Here is a 14794-nt window from a genome sequence, read left to right on the forward strand (position 1 = left end):
GGGCATGTGTAGCACTTGTTCCGCGAACGAATGAATCGATCTGTATGAACAGTACACATCGCAAGTGTTTTACTGTACCTCAGTACATGTGACAACAATAATTGCGATTAGGAAGGTTTATGTCACTCGATGGTTGAAGAGCCCAACCCTTCCCATGGAGTTAGGAGTTCTCAAAGGAGAGTGCATTGTCCTGAAGTTGCCTCTCCCGATCAGCGGGGCGGCGCCAGCGGCGGAGGGTGAGCTGGAGGACAACTCCCCCCCCCCCGCCCCCGCGGCCGCTCTTGCCTCGCCGTAGCCTCCTCGGTGTCCGGGGCAGCGTGCAGCGATGGCGGCTGCGGAGTCCCAGCAGCGCCGGCTCCAGCGGGCGGTGGACGCGATGGTGCAGGGCCTGGAGAGGGAGCAGATCCGCAAGATGCAGGTGGGCCTTCACGGCGGAGCCGCGCTCGCTACCGGTGCCGGGGGACGGGGGACGGGGGACGGGGGACGGGGGACGGGGGACGGGGGAGGGAGGTGGAAGGTCGAGGGTCGAGGGCATGGGAAGGGGAGAGGGCTGGGGAGAGAGAGTGGGTGATGGTGGGTGGGCCGGGAGTAGGGAGGGGGCCTGGGCCGGGTGAGGGGCCGGGAGTAGGGAGGGGGCCTGGGCCGGGTGAGGGGCCGGGAGTAGGGAGGGGGCCTGGGCCGGGTGAGGGGCCAGGAGTAGGGAGGGGGCCTGGGCCGGGAGTAGGGAGGGGGCCTGGGCCGGGTGAGGGGCCGGGAGTAGGGAGGGGGCCTGGGCCGGGTGAGGGGCCAGGAGTAGGGAGGGGGCCTGGGCCGGGAGTAGGGAGGGGGCCTGGGCCGGGGAGGGGCAGGTGTTGAATGAGGGTGAAGATTTGCGGAGGGAGTGGGGCCGGGAGATGATGGGACGGGGTGGGAGTGAGTGGAGAGAAGGGTGGGGAAGGGGAGAGTTTGAGGTTGAGGTGGGTGGGGTAGGGGTGAGGAAGGAGGGAGGGGAGAGGCGGTGTGGGGTGGTGGTTGGGAGGAGAGTAGAAGGCATGGGGTGAGGGGGAAAGGGGAGGGTAGCAAGTTAAGTGAGAGGAGTTGGTGGGTAATGGGGAAGGTCGAGAGCGAGGAAAAGGCCAGAGAGGGAAACTCTCTGGAGGCGGGAGGGCGGAGGAAAAGATCCCTGGCGGTTGGGGGATGATACCTGATGGCAATGGTGGGGGAGAGTAGGTCCTAAGGTATGTTTGACAGGGAGGGAGGGGGAAGGTTGTGTTCACTGAACATCCATAGCTCCACCTCTCCCACCAGAGCACCCCCTTCCCCCTCCCCAGCATGTGTTTGCACTGAATGAAAAGCTGTTCATGATTGCAGGACCAAAGGTCAGTCCTGAGCACCAGCTACTGCCCAAATCGAACCCTGTGGCTTTATGAGGATTCCCTTGAGCAGGCGTCCATGGACTCCTCGGTTGATGATAGGGGTCCGTGGCATAAAAAAGTTGGAAGCCCATGTTTTGGAGGTTCGCTTGCAGATTGAGTCGGGTGGTGAGGAAGGCAAATGCAATGTTACCATTCATTTCAAGAGATACAGAATATAAAAGCTGGCTTGCAATGCTGAGGCATTGGTCAGCCCACACTTGGGGTATTGTGAGCAATTTCACCCCCCATATCAAAGGAAAGCATTGGAGACGGCCAAGAGGAGGTTTGTAGGCATGATTCTGGGGACAGAAGGGTTAACATATAAGGAGCATTTCAAAGTTCAAAGTAAATTTTATCAGAATGCATATATGTCACCACATACAACCCTGAGATTCATTTTCTTGCGGGCATACTTAGCAAATTTATAGAATACTAACTATAACACTAATGCCAAGCTGTATGGGTCCTAATGCCCTTCCCTTGGACAACATCGGTGTCGTGGAGAGGGGAGACTTGCAGCATGGGCAACTGCTGGTCTTCCATACAACCTCGCCCAGGCCTGCGCCCTGGAAACCTTCCAAGGCGCAAATCCATGGTCTCATGAGACTAACCGTTGCCTATTAACTACAACACGATCAATGAAAGATCAACCAGAGTGCAGTAGACAACAAACTGTGAAAGTGTAAATATCAATAAATAGCAATAAGTAATGAAAACGTGAAATAATAAGATTGAGAGAGTGATCAATTTCAAGTTCCTGGATGTCAAGATCTCTGAGGACCTAACCTGGTCCCACCATATCAATACAGCTACGATAAAGAAGACAGCGGCTATATTTCATCAGGAGCTTAAAGAGATTTGCTTTGTTAACTAAGACACTCAAAAACTTCTATAGATGTACTGTGGAGAGGATTCTGACGGGCTGCATCACTGTCTAGTATAATTGGGGAGGGGGGAGCTACTGCACAGGACTGAAAGAAGCTGCAGAAGGTCATAAAATTAGTCTGCTCCATCTTGGGTACGAGCCTCCATAGTACCTTTGAACAGGATTGAGAGGGAAAGTAAATCAGCCGTGAAAGAATGGCAGAACAGACTCGATGGACTGAATGGCCTCATTCTGCTGCTCCGTTTTAATCTATATGGTTGCGCCCAGTGAACGGTAACAAAGGTGAACAATACATAACCTGTCCGCTGCATTTGAAAGAGAGAACGGTGTGGGGAACGGGGATCTCAGTGCTGGTGTTTAAATTTCTTCACCAGGGCAGAATGTTCCGCTGCAGCGCTGACTGCTGTGACAACGGCATCTCCTCCATGGAAGAGGTTCATCAGTGTATCGAGCGATGCCACACCCCGCTTGCCAAGGCACAGGCTGCTGTCACCGGGGAGCTCGAGAGGTTCCAGGTAAGCAACAGTCTGCCTCCACCCCAGCTAATTAGATCGTTGCTCTTCCTTCCGCCCATCCGAGTTAGTTATCGGGAGCGCTGCGTATGCAGGGCCCTTGGCATTGTCAACAATCTCTCCCATCCATCCAACAATCTCTTTCACCCCCTACCATCAGACAGGAGGCACCGTAGCCTTAGGGCAAGATCTGTTGGGATGGGAAACAGCTCCTTTCCCCAGGCCGTGAGACGACTGAACTCCCTGCCACCACCCAGGTCTCACCGTGTATGAAGTGCCCGTAGCGTAAAGAGTGGTAGGAAAGTGCAGCACAGAAACAGTTTTCGCCCATCTGGTCCATTTAAACTGCCTACTCCAATCAACATTTACAGGAACCACTGACATCCATACCCCTACTATCCATGTACCTATCCAAACTTCTCTTAAAAGTTGAACAATGCTGTTTACTTCTTGACTTGTACTGTAAATGCACCTTATTATGTGTTAATTTGTTTGTGGTAATAATACCTTTTGTGTTGTGCACCGTGGTCTGGAAGAATTTCATTGTGTTTAGTGGAGTACATGTATACGTTTGGATGTCAATAAACTTGAACTTGGGGGAAGTTTGTGTCCCACATTACAGAAAGGCTGTGGAAGCTTAAGAGAAGCTACAGAGGAGGTTTACCAAGATGATGCCTGACTAGTGGGTATGTCTCACGAGGATAGGTTGAGCAAGCGAGGGCTTTTCTCTTTGGAGAGGAGGATGTTGGCTGGAACTATGTCTAGAGTAGGGGGTCACCATGTTGAAATAAGGGGTAGGCTATTTACAGCTGAGGTGACACAAGTTTGCTTCACTTTGCGGATCGTGTCTTGTGAAATTGAGCGAGCTGGGGCTTTTCTTTGTGGAGCAAAAGGATGAGAGGCCTTGATAAGAGGTGTATAAGATGAAAAGATGCAAAGTTTGAGAGGACAGCCAGAGACTTTTTCCCAGGGTGGAAATGGCTAATACAAGGGGGTGTAATTTTAAGGTGATTGGAGGAAAGTATGGGGAAGGGGATGTCACATAGGTTTTTATTACGCAGAGAGCGGTGGGTGTGTGGAACATGATGCCGGGGGTAGCATTGTGGTTAACACAACGCATCACAGTACAGATGATCAGGGTTCAATTCCCAGCGCTGCCTATACGTTCTCCCCGTGACTGCATGGGTTTCCTCCGGGTGCTCTGGTTTCCACCCACGGGTCCAAAGACGTACCAGTTGGCAATTTACATGGTTACTGTAAATTGTCCTGCAATTAGATAGATTAAATCAGGGGATTGTTGGGCTGTGTGGCTCGAAGGGCCGGAAGGGCTTATTATGTACTGTTTCTCAATCAATCAATTAATCAATTAATACATTAGGCACATGCTGAAAGAAAAGTGGAGGGAAGGGTTAGATTGATCACAGGTTAAAGGGTCAGCACAACATTGTGGGCTGAAAGGCCTGACCTGCACTGTACCCTTCTATGTAAGTTGTATTTTATCTTGGTATTTGTCAGAAGAGGTTTGTAGAATTTGGTGAAATAAAATGCTTTGGATTAGAGGAGAGTGAGGTTCAAAATAAATTTATTATCGAAGTACGTGTATGGTATATATTTGAACAGCGAATGGTAGGTATGTGGAATATGTTACTAGATGTGAGGGTGTAAGCAGATATCCGAATCAAGTTTATTGTCACTAACACGTTCAAGTTCAAGTTTAATTATCATTACGTGAATACAGCTGAATGAAACAACAGTCGTCTGGAGCCTAGGGCACACAGTACAACATAGCACAAGGCGCACACAGTACATTCATGATAACAAGCAAACATACAGGCATGCAAAAAGACTTATATATGTGCGAATAGCTCTGAATGACTTGTCCTGCAGATTGATGGTGCAGTTCCCAGCAGTCCGCAGATAAACACACACACTCAATCCAGCTTGTCATTGCACTGGTCAGACACTGGAGGGCAGCACCAACAGGAGATGCCAGCCCCCAGCCGAACATGGACGCCACGCTACACCGCCTCCACTGTCTCCTCTCCTGGGCTGCAGCAGCAGGCAAGGCGTCTGCTTGAGGCCTAGATCTCTCTACAGCCGAGGCTGTGTGGCTGTCCCGCTATCTGTCGCGCCAACAAACAAGGGAAACAGGCCTGCAACACTTTAAGTTGTCAATGTCCAACAGGGTCTTACAATTGCAAGAGAAACGTCCAAGGCAGTCACCCGTGATTACACTGCACGCCACTTTCACACATCGAGTCCAGCTCCTCCGCCAACTAGCAGCTCGCTGATGGCGTAGACCTGCAGTATCTGACATGCTTAGAGTCCAGCATTGTCTTGCGATCGTAAAAAGACAAAAACACCTTTGCTTGGCCCCCGAGAAGCGACTGCACCCAAGCGCACCACCATTCATCTTATATATTGTGAAATTTGTTGTTTTGAGACAGCAGTACAGCGCTAATGTAAAATATACTGCAAAATACAATAAGAAATATATATATTAAATTACAGCATATTGATTTGGTGCACAAATAGAGAGGTAGTGGACTGTTCAGAAATCTGATGGGGAAAGGGGAGGAAGCTGTTCCTAAAATGTTGAGTGTGTGTCGTTGGGCTTGTTTACCTCCTCAGTGGGAAGAGAGCATGTTCTGCGTGGTGAGGCTCCTTTGTGATGGGGTTTGGCTTTGGGCTGTAACTGATATCAGTGGCAGAAGCCGTTTGGACAGGTGGCTGAAGGAAAAGGGAATAAAGGAATATGGTTGAAGTATGAGTACTGGGATTTGGGGTACTGATCACATAGCTGGGGTACATGTTACCCATGTACCGTGGAGAGCATTCGAACTGGCTGCATCACTGGGGAGGGGGGACATTGCCCAGGATCGAAATAAACTGCAGAAAGCTGTGAACTCAGTCAGCTCCATCATGGGTACCAGCCTCCCCAGTGTCCAGGACATCTTCAAGGAGCGATGCCTCAAAAAGGTGGCACCCATCATTAAGGACCCCCATCACCCAGGACAGGCCCTCTTCTCATTGCTACCATCAGGTAGGAGGTACAGAAGCCTGAAGACACACACTCAACGATTCAGGAACAGCTTCTACCCCTCTGCCATGAGATCCCTAAATAAACATTGAACCCATGAACACTACTCACTACTTTTTTGCACTACCTATTTAATTTTACTACTTAATGTATACAATTCACAGTTTTTATTATATTGCATTGTACTGCTGCCACAAAAACGACAAATTTCATTACATATGCTGGTGATATTGAGCCTGATTCTGATAAAGGCTAGCAGGCACTTGCTGGTAGTGACAGCTGTTTCTATACTGTGTTTGTTTTTCCCTCTCTGGGTCTCGGTTTGGAGACCAGGCATGAATAATGAGCTCCAGTCCTCACCAGCTGCCTCAGTATCTTCACCAACGGAGTTTATCAGACTCAGTTCAACCCCTTATGTGCAGGTGTTCCCGAAAAAGAAACTGCCCACTAGCTCAACTTGGTGAAGCCCAGCTATCTGATCACTTGTATGTTACGAGTAGAGGTGGGGCCAGTCCTGTCTTGAGTTTTAATCTCCATGTGTCCAATCTGCGAGTGCTCGACTTTGGTATCATAAGACTGTTCGACATAGCAGAATCAGGCCATTCAGCCCATCGAGTGTGCTCCACCATCCCATCGTGGCTGATTTATTATCCCCCTCAACCCCATAACTAATCGGGGAGAACCCCGATTTAAAAATACCCAATGACTTGGCCTCCACAGCCGACTGTGGCAAGGAATTCCACAGATACTCTACACTCCTCTTCATTTCTGTTCTAAAGGGACATCCTTGTATTTGGAGGTTGTGCCCTCTGCTCCGAGACTCCCTCACTATAGGAAACATCCTCCACTCTATCTAGGCCTCTTAGTATTCGATAGGTTTCAATGAGATCCCCCATCATTCTTCTAAAAGCCGGTGAGTACAGGCCCAGAGCCATCAATGCTCCTCATTAACCCTTTCATTCCCGGGATCATTTTCATGAACCTCATCATGATGCTCTCCAATGTCAGCACATCCTTTCTCAGGTAAGGGGCCCAAAACTGCTCACAATACTCCCAAGTACAATTGACCAGGGCCTTATAAAGCCTCAGTATTACATCCTTGCTTTTATATTCTAGTCCTCTTGAATTTTATTTATTTGAAATTCAGGGTGGAATAGGCTCTTCCAGCCCTTCAAGCTGTGCCGCCCAGCAATCCCGATTTAACCCTGGTCTAATCACAGGACAATTTACAATCACCAGTTAACCTATTGACTGGTGAGAGGAAACTGGAGCACCTGGAGGAAGCTTGTGTTGTCACGGGGAGAACATGCAAACTCCTTACAGACAGCGTGGGAATTGAACCGGGGTTGCCTGTACTGTAAAGCATTGTGTTAACCACTGCGCTACCGTGCTGCCTCTAAATGATGCTAACGTTGCTTCCTCATCACCGACTCAACCTGCAATTTAACCTTTAGGGAATCCTGCAAGTCCCTTTACACCTCTGATTTCGGAATTAGCTCCCCTTTTGGAATTTCTTTGCGCGGAACACCTGTCAGCAAGCAGGTAAACTGAGGCTGAGTAGGAGAAAGCCTTTCAGACTGATGTGTTACTTTCTCATTGCAGAATCGTCTGCAACGCTGCATGATGGATTGTAACGACCGAGCGAAGGATGCCCTTGATTCGGGAGTGAGAGAGCTGGACGTCAAGCAGAAGGCCGAATCCTGCGTCACCAAATGTGTGGATGATCATGCTGTCCTCATCCCCAGCATGACGAGGACTTTGAAGGACTCGTTAGCCTCCATTGCGAAATAAGGCTGTGCCCTCACCCGTAAAGCTGAATCTCTGGTTAAGAAACGTATGCTGCGCCGAAGCGGGGGCGTCACCCCGAACCAAATATTCCAATACAGTCTATCCATGTGAAAACCTGGCCCAGAGGCTCCAATTCACGCACCACTGCAGACCGTAGAGCAAAAGCGATATGAACCGTAGGGTAACCGGTTGCTTGGAGGTGGGTGGCAACGATTTCCAGGAACAGCAGTCGCAGCTGGAGACCGACGACCTGTCAGTTCAGAGTCTGCATGACCCATTTCACAGTGTACACTCCTGTCCCTCATTTCTGCACATTGAAAATCATTCTGGGGCAACGACTATAATCTCCTGATTCTTCCTCAAAACACCGACTTTTGCTGGGGCAAACAGGCACAACAGCAATCTCACTTAGCCGACCATCCACTGTTTTAAATGGACATTGCGGCCAGCGCCTCATCATCTGGGTTTCACTGGGTGGTGAGCGGAATCTGCAGCCTTGGCTTAAATCTCTTCCTTCCCCTATCCCCTTTCCCATTCATCTATCCCCCATCCCCTGTTCCAGTTAAAGTCAAGACCAAGTCTATTGTCTAACTGTATGTACATATGACGAAACGAAACAACGTTCTTCCAGACCACAGTGTACCAGAAACCCCCTTTCCCCTTCCCCTACCCGCTATCCCCTTTCCCATTTCTGCTTCCTTCTCCTCCTTTCTCCGTCCTGATGGTACACTACTTGGTGCTACACCGGTCCCCGTAATAGGGCAAGGGATCTTGGCCTAAGGTTCAGAATCAGGCTTATTGTCACTGACATGTTGTGGAATTTGTGGCAGCAGTACAGTGCAATACATTTAAGAAATTAGGTTACAATAAAAAAATATTTTTTTTTGAAAAATCAGCAGTGTGAAAAGAGGGCAAAAATCAGTAAGGTAGTGTTCATCGGTTCATTGTCCATTCAGATATCAGACAATGGAGGGGAAGAACCCGTTCCTAAAACATCGCATGTGAGTCCTTGGGCTCCCATACCTTCTCCCGGTTGGTAGCCAGTAAATGGAGTCTGACAAGAAACTATGGATATAATAGAAAGATCACTAGAAATACTCAGCAGAGATCTGAGAAACACGCACAAAATGCTGGAGGAACTGAGTATCTGAGAATGTAGTTTTAAGAATTTGCTTCATAGCTTGATGACTACTTCAGCTGCATTGTAGTAAATTAACAAATAGATCTGGAAATTTGCCTTAATTCTGACAACTTTGAGAGGGTGCCATTGTTGTAAAGCAGTGTTAAGTGTACAGACACTCATTTTACCTGCAGCCTCTCACACGCACACAAACACAAACACCAGTTATTTACCCAGTGCAGTGTGCACAGGAAGCGCGGTCAAGGTGAGCTGATACTGATACAGGCCTGCCTTGAGAGTAGACGCTGCTGTGCCTATAATAAGTTTGCTGCTAGATAGTGCACACTACAGTGGACAGGAAACAGCGCTATATTTAGTAAGTAATATATACCTGCTGTTGACATCGTCTGGCTGCTGTCTTTTGTCTAGCCTCAGTTGAACAGTTTGCCCATCAGTTCCTTCATCTGTTTTATTGTTTGCCAGTGCTCTCTGATCTGTCTGTTTACTGCTTCTTTTCCACTCAGACCAATTTCAAAGATGGTTAACGCCTGAGACTGGTAGGAAGAAGCAAGGAGACTGTCAAGCATTGAACAGCGTTATGGGAGAGGCAGTGTCTATGTTCTCATTTCATCTTTTCTGTGCCATGCCTCCTCAAGCAAGTGTTTGTGGTACAGAGGCATTTGACGCTTAAAGACTGTCCTCCATCTGTCGTAGTCATAAAGCAGCACAGCACAGAAACAGGCCCTTCGGCCCATCTTGTCCATGCTGAGCTGTTATTCTGCCTAATCCCATCGACCCACACCTGGACCATAGCCCTCCGTACCCCTCCTATCTACGTCTCTTAAACGTTGAAATCCAACCTGCAACCAGCTTATTCCACACTGGCCACCCTCTGAGTGAAGTTCCCCTTAAATATTTCACCTTTCACCCTTAACCTATGACCTCTAGTTCTCACCCAACCTCAGTGGAAAATACCTACTTGCATTTAGCCTATCCGTACCCCTCATAATTTAGTATACCTCTTTCAAATCTCCCCTCATTCTCCTACGTTGTGGGGGGCATAGTCCTTGTCCTTCCTCCAGTCTCAGTTGAACAGTTCCTCCAGGACAATCCGTTTACTCTTCACTGTTCTCTGATTTGTCTGTTTACTCAGTGCTTCTTTCAATTCAAATCTGTTTCAGTGATGGTTAACATCTGTATGCGAAGGAGTCTGTTTACAGGAAGCAGGGGGCTGTTGAGTTATTTATGCTCTTGTGAAGGGTAACATCTGTATGCAAGGGAGACTGGTGCTAGGAAGCAGGAGGCTGTTGAGTTATTTATGCTCTTGTGAAGGGTAACATCTGTATGCAAGGGAGACTGGTGCTAGGAAGCAGGGGGCTGTTGAGTTTTGGACTGTTTCTGTGCTCGTGAAAGATAAACTATTGGCCATGTACATTTACACGTGGGAGGAGTTTGCTGTGCTCAGGGCACGACAAGCAACAAAAAAATTTCAGCAATTATAAAGAATGATATATAAGTAGAAAAGCTAATAAAATTAGAGGTTAAAGGACAGATGTGGACTAAAGTATACATAAATAAAGCCACAGGCATATTTAGAATGTAAACAGCATAAAAAGTGGTTAAAGTGTTTATAGTGCAAAGAGGTGATGGGGGAAGGATAATAGAGGCGGGGGGCTAAATGGAATTGTTGATCTTGGGCACTGGTGGTGTATAGCGGTTAGCGCTACGCTATTACAGTTTGGAGCATTTTGAAGTTCAGTTCTGGCACCATTCTGTAAGGAGTCTCTGTCTGTCCTCCCCTGTGGAATGCCTAGGTTTTCCCCAAATCCTCCAGTTTCCTCCCACAGTCCAAAGACATACAATGACCAACTTATCTCGGTAAATTGTCCTGTCATTTAGGTGTGGGTTAATCAGTTTTCTCAGGGGTTGCTGAGATGGCACTGTATCACTAAATAAAATAATAGTTTCCTTTTAATAGCTCCATTAGCGCTTTCCAAAAGGGAGCTTTTAGAAAAGGCAGTTTGCAGGGTGGATTTGTGTCTACGATTATTTTTCCTGCCTATTTCTTTCTCCTGGTTATGTACAACTTGTACAGTGACAGTAAACTTTTTTTTTCCGTAGCGCCATGCCTCGTCACAGCTGGAAATTGCAGATGGGTGTGGATGGGGCACTCGACACTTAAGGACTTTCCTCTATCTGTAATTTTTCTATTCCCAGGATTATCTCTATATAGAGAGAAACTCCAGTAATCTGCCACGTTTGATGTTGGATTAGCAAGTTCTCAGTGCTGTTGGATGGGGATGCAGTGTGTAGGAAGGAAGCACGGCATGGCGGACCTGAGCCAATACCCAGCCATCGCTACTTCAGGCACATGGTTAGTGGGTTCTCAGAGTTTTATTGTAAGTCTCAAATTAATGTTATGTCAGTAAGAATGTTCTGACTGCTTCGTGCATGTGACAAACCAGACTGTAAAACATAAGTGATCTGATTGTGTAGCTGATCGAACTGTTGCGTCTGCTGTTGTCTGTTCCTCAGTGTTTGATGTGCATTGCTTACCCAACCTCTCAAAATAAAAGTCCAGTTAGAAATTTAGGAGGAATGAGTTCATTTTGCAGTCTGCTGAATTCATCTGAAGTAATTATGCTCCTTCTGCAAATTGTATCTTGTATCATGGAAAAACTAAACCAAATTGCTAAATTTGCTTTGCTCCTGGGCTGTTAAATGAGTGAGTGAGGTTCTGTTAACTTGAGCAACATTGCTGCCACTGGTCAGATCAATACAATTGTCATGTCTGACCCTATTACCTCAGGTATTTACGGGCCAGTTTTAAAAAAACAATACTTTTGAATGAATTTATGTACTGAGAAAGTAAATGAGAGATGTACTGTGAAGCCTTTAAAGATATATTTTTCCTGTTTGGAGTTGGTTTAAATGTGAAGTTTCCTGGGCAGGGTGTCTGTATGAATGTCAAATTAAAGAAGTTTAACAACTTTCAGGTGTTTGTTTTATGTGTCTACGCACACTGTGGCCACTTAATTAGGGGTGAAATCCGGTGTGGTCTTTTGCTTCTGTAGCTCATCTCCTTCAAAGTTTGACAAGTTGTGCGTTGAGTTGCTTTTCTGCACAGGACTGTTGTAATGCATGGTTACTGGAGTTACTGTCCACTTGCTGTCAGCTGGAACTGTTCTGACCCTTCTCTGACTTCTCATTAACAAGGCATTTTCACCCACAGAACTACTGCTCACTTGATTTTTTTTGTTTTGTTTTTGACATCATTTTCAGTAAACTCTAGACTGTTGTGCGTGAAAATCCCAGGCAATCAGCAGTTTCCGAGATATTCAAACAACCTCGTCTGGCACCAACAGTCATTCCACAGTCAAAGTCACTTAGGTCTCATTTCTTCCTCATTCTGATGTTTGATCTGAACAACAAATGGACTATATTAACATAATTAATTACAGGTTATGTTACAATTAACAGATTTCAAAATTATATTAACGTTATGTAAAGAAAATCCAGCTGTGCAGCAACAAAGTCTATGTGCACGGGAGCATTTCAGTTACTGTGCGGCCGCGCACCTACGCAGTTTATCGGGAACAGTGTTCCCAGGTTACAGTGGGATGCCATTCCTGTGAACTGTTCATCACTGAAATAGTTTGCATGTTGGAACTGCAGCTGTAAGCCATGTTCCTGCACTGCAGAAGACGCCTGCAGCCCTGCAACTCATTAAATCCATTCCACTGGTCTCCCACACACTCGTTCATATGAAAGGACCGTACCCTAATCAAGCTGGAGAGGACCCAAGTATCTTGAACTTGCAGGTGAAGTTACAAAAGTCTGGTCTATAAACACAGGTATATAGTAATCAGCCCAAGCAGACAATAATCCTAGCACAGCCTAACCAGTGTCCTGTACAGCTGCAGCATGATGTCCCAATTCTAACACTCAGCATGCTGGCTGTTTATTTACTTATACATAGCGAATCAGCGCAGAAAAGGCCATTTGGACCCAATGAGCCACAACCCCCCCCCCTCCCCATTTAACCCTAGCCTAATCACAGAACAAGTTATAGTGACCAATTAACCTACCAGCTGGTACACCTTTGGACTGGGAGGAATCAGGCACCTGGAGGAAGTTCACGCGGTCACAGGGAGAACGTATAAACTCCTTAAAGACAGCGCTGGAATTGAACTCCGAACTCCGGGCCGTGGCACCCTGAGTAGAAGCAAGTTGAATCCAGCCTTCACTGCCCTGACATCCAGCATGAGCTATGAACTTGCACCACCCCTCCTCTCCCCCCCCCCCCCACAGGTCTCTCCACATGGGTGTTTCTAAGGTCTGCTGTTTATAATGTCTGGCCAGTGCTAGACGACTCAAAACGCCTTACCTCACGTTTGTCTGGATTAAATTCCGTCAGCCATCGCTTTGGCCACTTTTCCAACTGATTTACACTCAGTGGCCACTTTATTACGAACCTCCTGTACCAAATAAAGTGGCCACTGAGTCTATGTTTGTGGTTTTCTGCTGCTGTTGCCCATCCACTTCAAAGATCTATGTCTTGTGCATTCAGAGATGCGCTTCTGCACATCACTGTTGTAACGTGCAGTTGTTTGAATTACTTTTGCCTTCTTGAACCAATCTGGCCATTCTTAGACGTCTCTCATTAACAAGGCATTTTTGGCCACAAAACTGCCACTCTCTGGATTTTTTTTGTTTGTTTTTCCCACCATCTGTAAACTAGAGAATTGTGCATAAAAATCCCAGGAGATCAGCTATTTCTGAGATCCTCAAACCACCCTGTCTGGCACCAACTATCATTCCACGGTCAAAGTCACTTGGATCGCATTTCTTCCCCATTCTGATATCTGGTGTGAACAACAGCTGAACCTCTTGACCATGTCTGCGTGCTTTTATGCAGTGAGTTGATTAGTGGAAGTTGTTTACATGGATTTTAGCAAAGCCTTTGACAAGATCCCGCAGATTTTTCATTCTTGAGCAGGTGTACCTAATAAAGTGGCCACTGTGTGTACATAATACATATATGAAAAGCATGGAAGATTCCAGCACCAATTCCCTGTGGTACATCATTGATTACTGTCAGAAAAGCAACCCACCACCACTACCCTCTGCCTTCTATCTCAAAGCCAATTTTGGAGTCAGTTTACCAAAACACCTTGGTACCCGTATGCACTAACTTTCTCAACCAACCTACTATATGGGACCTTGTCAAAAGCCTTGCTGAGGTCCATGTCTATCACCTTCATTGCTTTTCTTAATAACCTCCTCAAAAAAGGGGGAGTGGCACTGTAGTATAGTGGTAAGCAAGACGTTTTACAATACCAGCGACCCGGATTCAATTCCTGCCACTGCCTGTAAGGAGTTTGTACGTTCTGTCTGTGACCGCGTGGGATTCCTCCAGGTGCTCCAGTTTCCTCCCACAGTCCAAAGATGTATCAGTTGGTAGGTTAATTGGTCATTGCAAATTATTCCATGATTATGCTGGTGATAAATTGGGAATTGCCAGGTGGCACAACATGAAGGACCTATTCTGTGCTGTATCTCAATTCTGTGCTCATGGACTTCTTCATCAAGTTATGGTAGTGTTGCACTGTTGTAACTATATGTAAATAAGAAGAAAAATCTGTGGGACTTTTGCCAAAGACTTTACTAAAGTCCTTGTGGACAAAAACTTCATCAACTTTCCTGGCAACATCCTCAAAAAAACTCATGCTGGCTATCCCTAATCAGTCTCTGTCTATCCAAATACTTGCGTATCTGGTCTCTTAGAACACCTTCCAATAATTTTCCCAAGACGGATGTCAGGCTCACTGGCCCATAATTTTTCTGGCTTATTCTTAGAGCCTTTCTTAAACAATGGAACAACGTTGGCCATCCTAATTCTCCAGCACCTCCCCCAGGGCTAGGGATGTTTTAAATATCTCTGCTAGGGCCCCTGCAATTCCTGCACAGGGTCCGAGGGAACTCCTTGAGGATTTATCCACCCTAATTTGCCTCAAGACAGCGAACACCTCCTCTGCAATCTGAATAGGGTCC

General features: G+C 47.0%; 1 protein-coding gene across 2 annotated transcripts; it reads left to right on the top strand.

The window, feature by feature from the left end:
* Positions 1 to 300: 300 nt before the first annotated feature.
* On the top strand, positions 301 to 11724 carry fam136a (family with sequence similarity 136 member A). 2 transcript variants are annotated; one of them, XM_063057182.1, is made up of 3 exons: positions 301 to 418; positions 2655 to 2795; positions 7435 to 11724. In XM_063057182.1, exons 1-3 carry the CDS (start codon positions 326 to 328, stop codon positions 7621 to 7623), a joined length of 423 nt encoding a protein of 140 aa, XP_062913252.1. In that variant the 5' UTR covers positions 301 to 325; the 3' UTR covers positions 7624 to 11724. The 2 variants fall into 2 exon arrangements, with proteins under 2 accessions (XP_062913252.1, XP_062913253.1); XM_063057183.1 differs by having other exon boundaries at positions 307 to 418; positions 2660 to 2795.
* The last annotated feature ends 3070 nt before the right edge of the window (positions 11725 to 14794 follow it).

The sequence above is a fragment of the Mobula hypostoma genome, chromosome 8 (assembly GCF_963921235.1).
Source record: "Mobula hypostoma chromosome 8, sMobHyp1.1, whole genome shotgun sequence".
Classification (NCBI taxonomy): Eukaryota; Metazoa; Chordata; class Chondrichthyes; order Myliobatiformes; family Myliobatidae; genus Mobula; species Mobula hypostoma.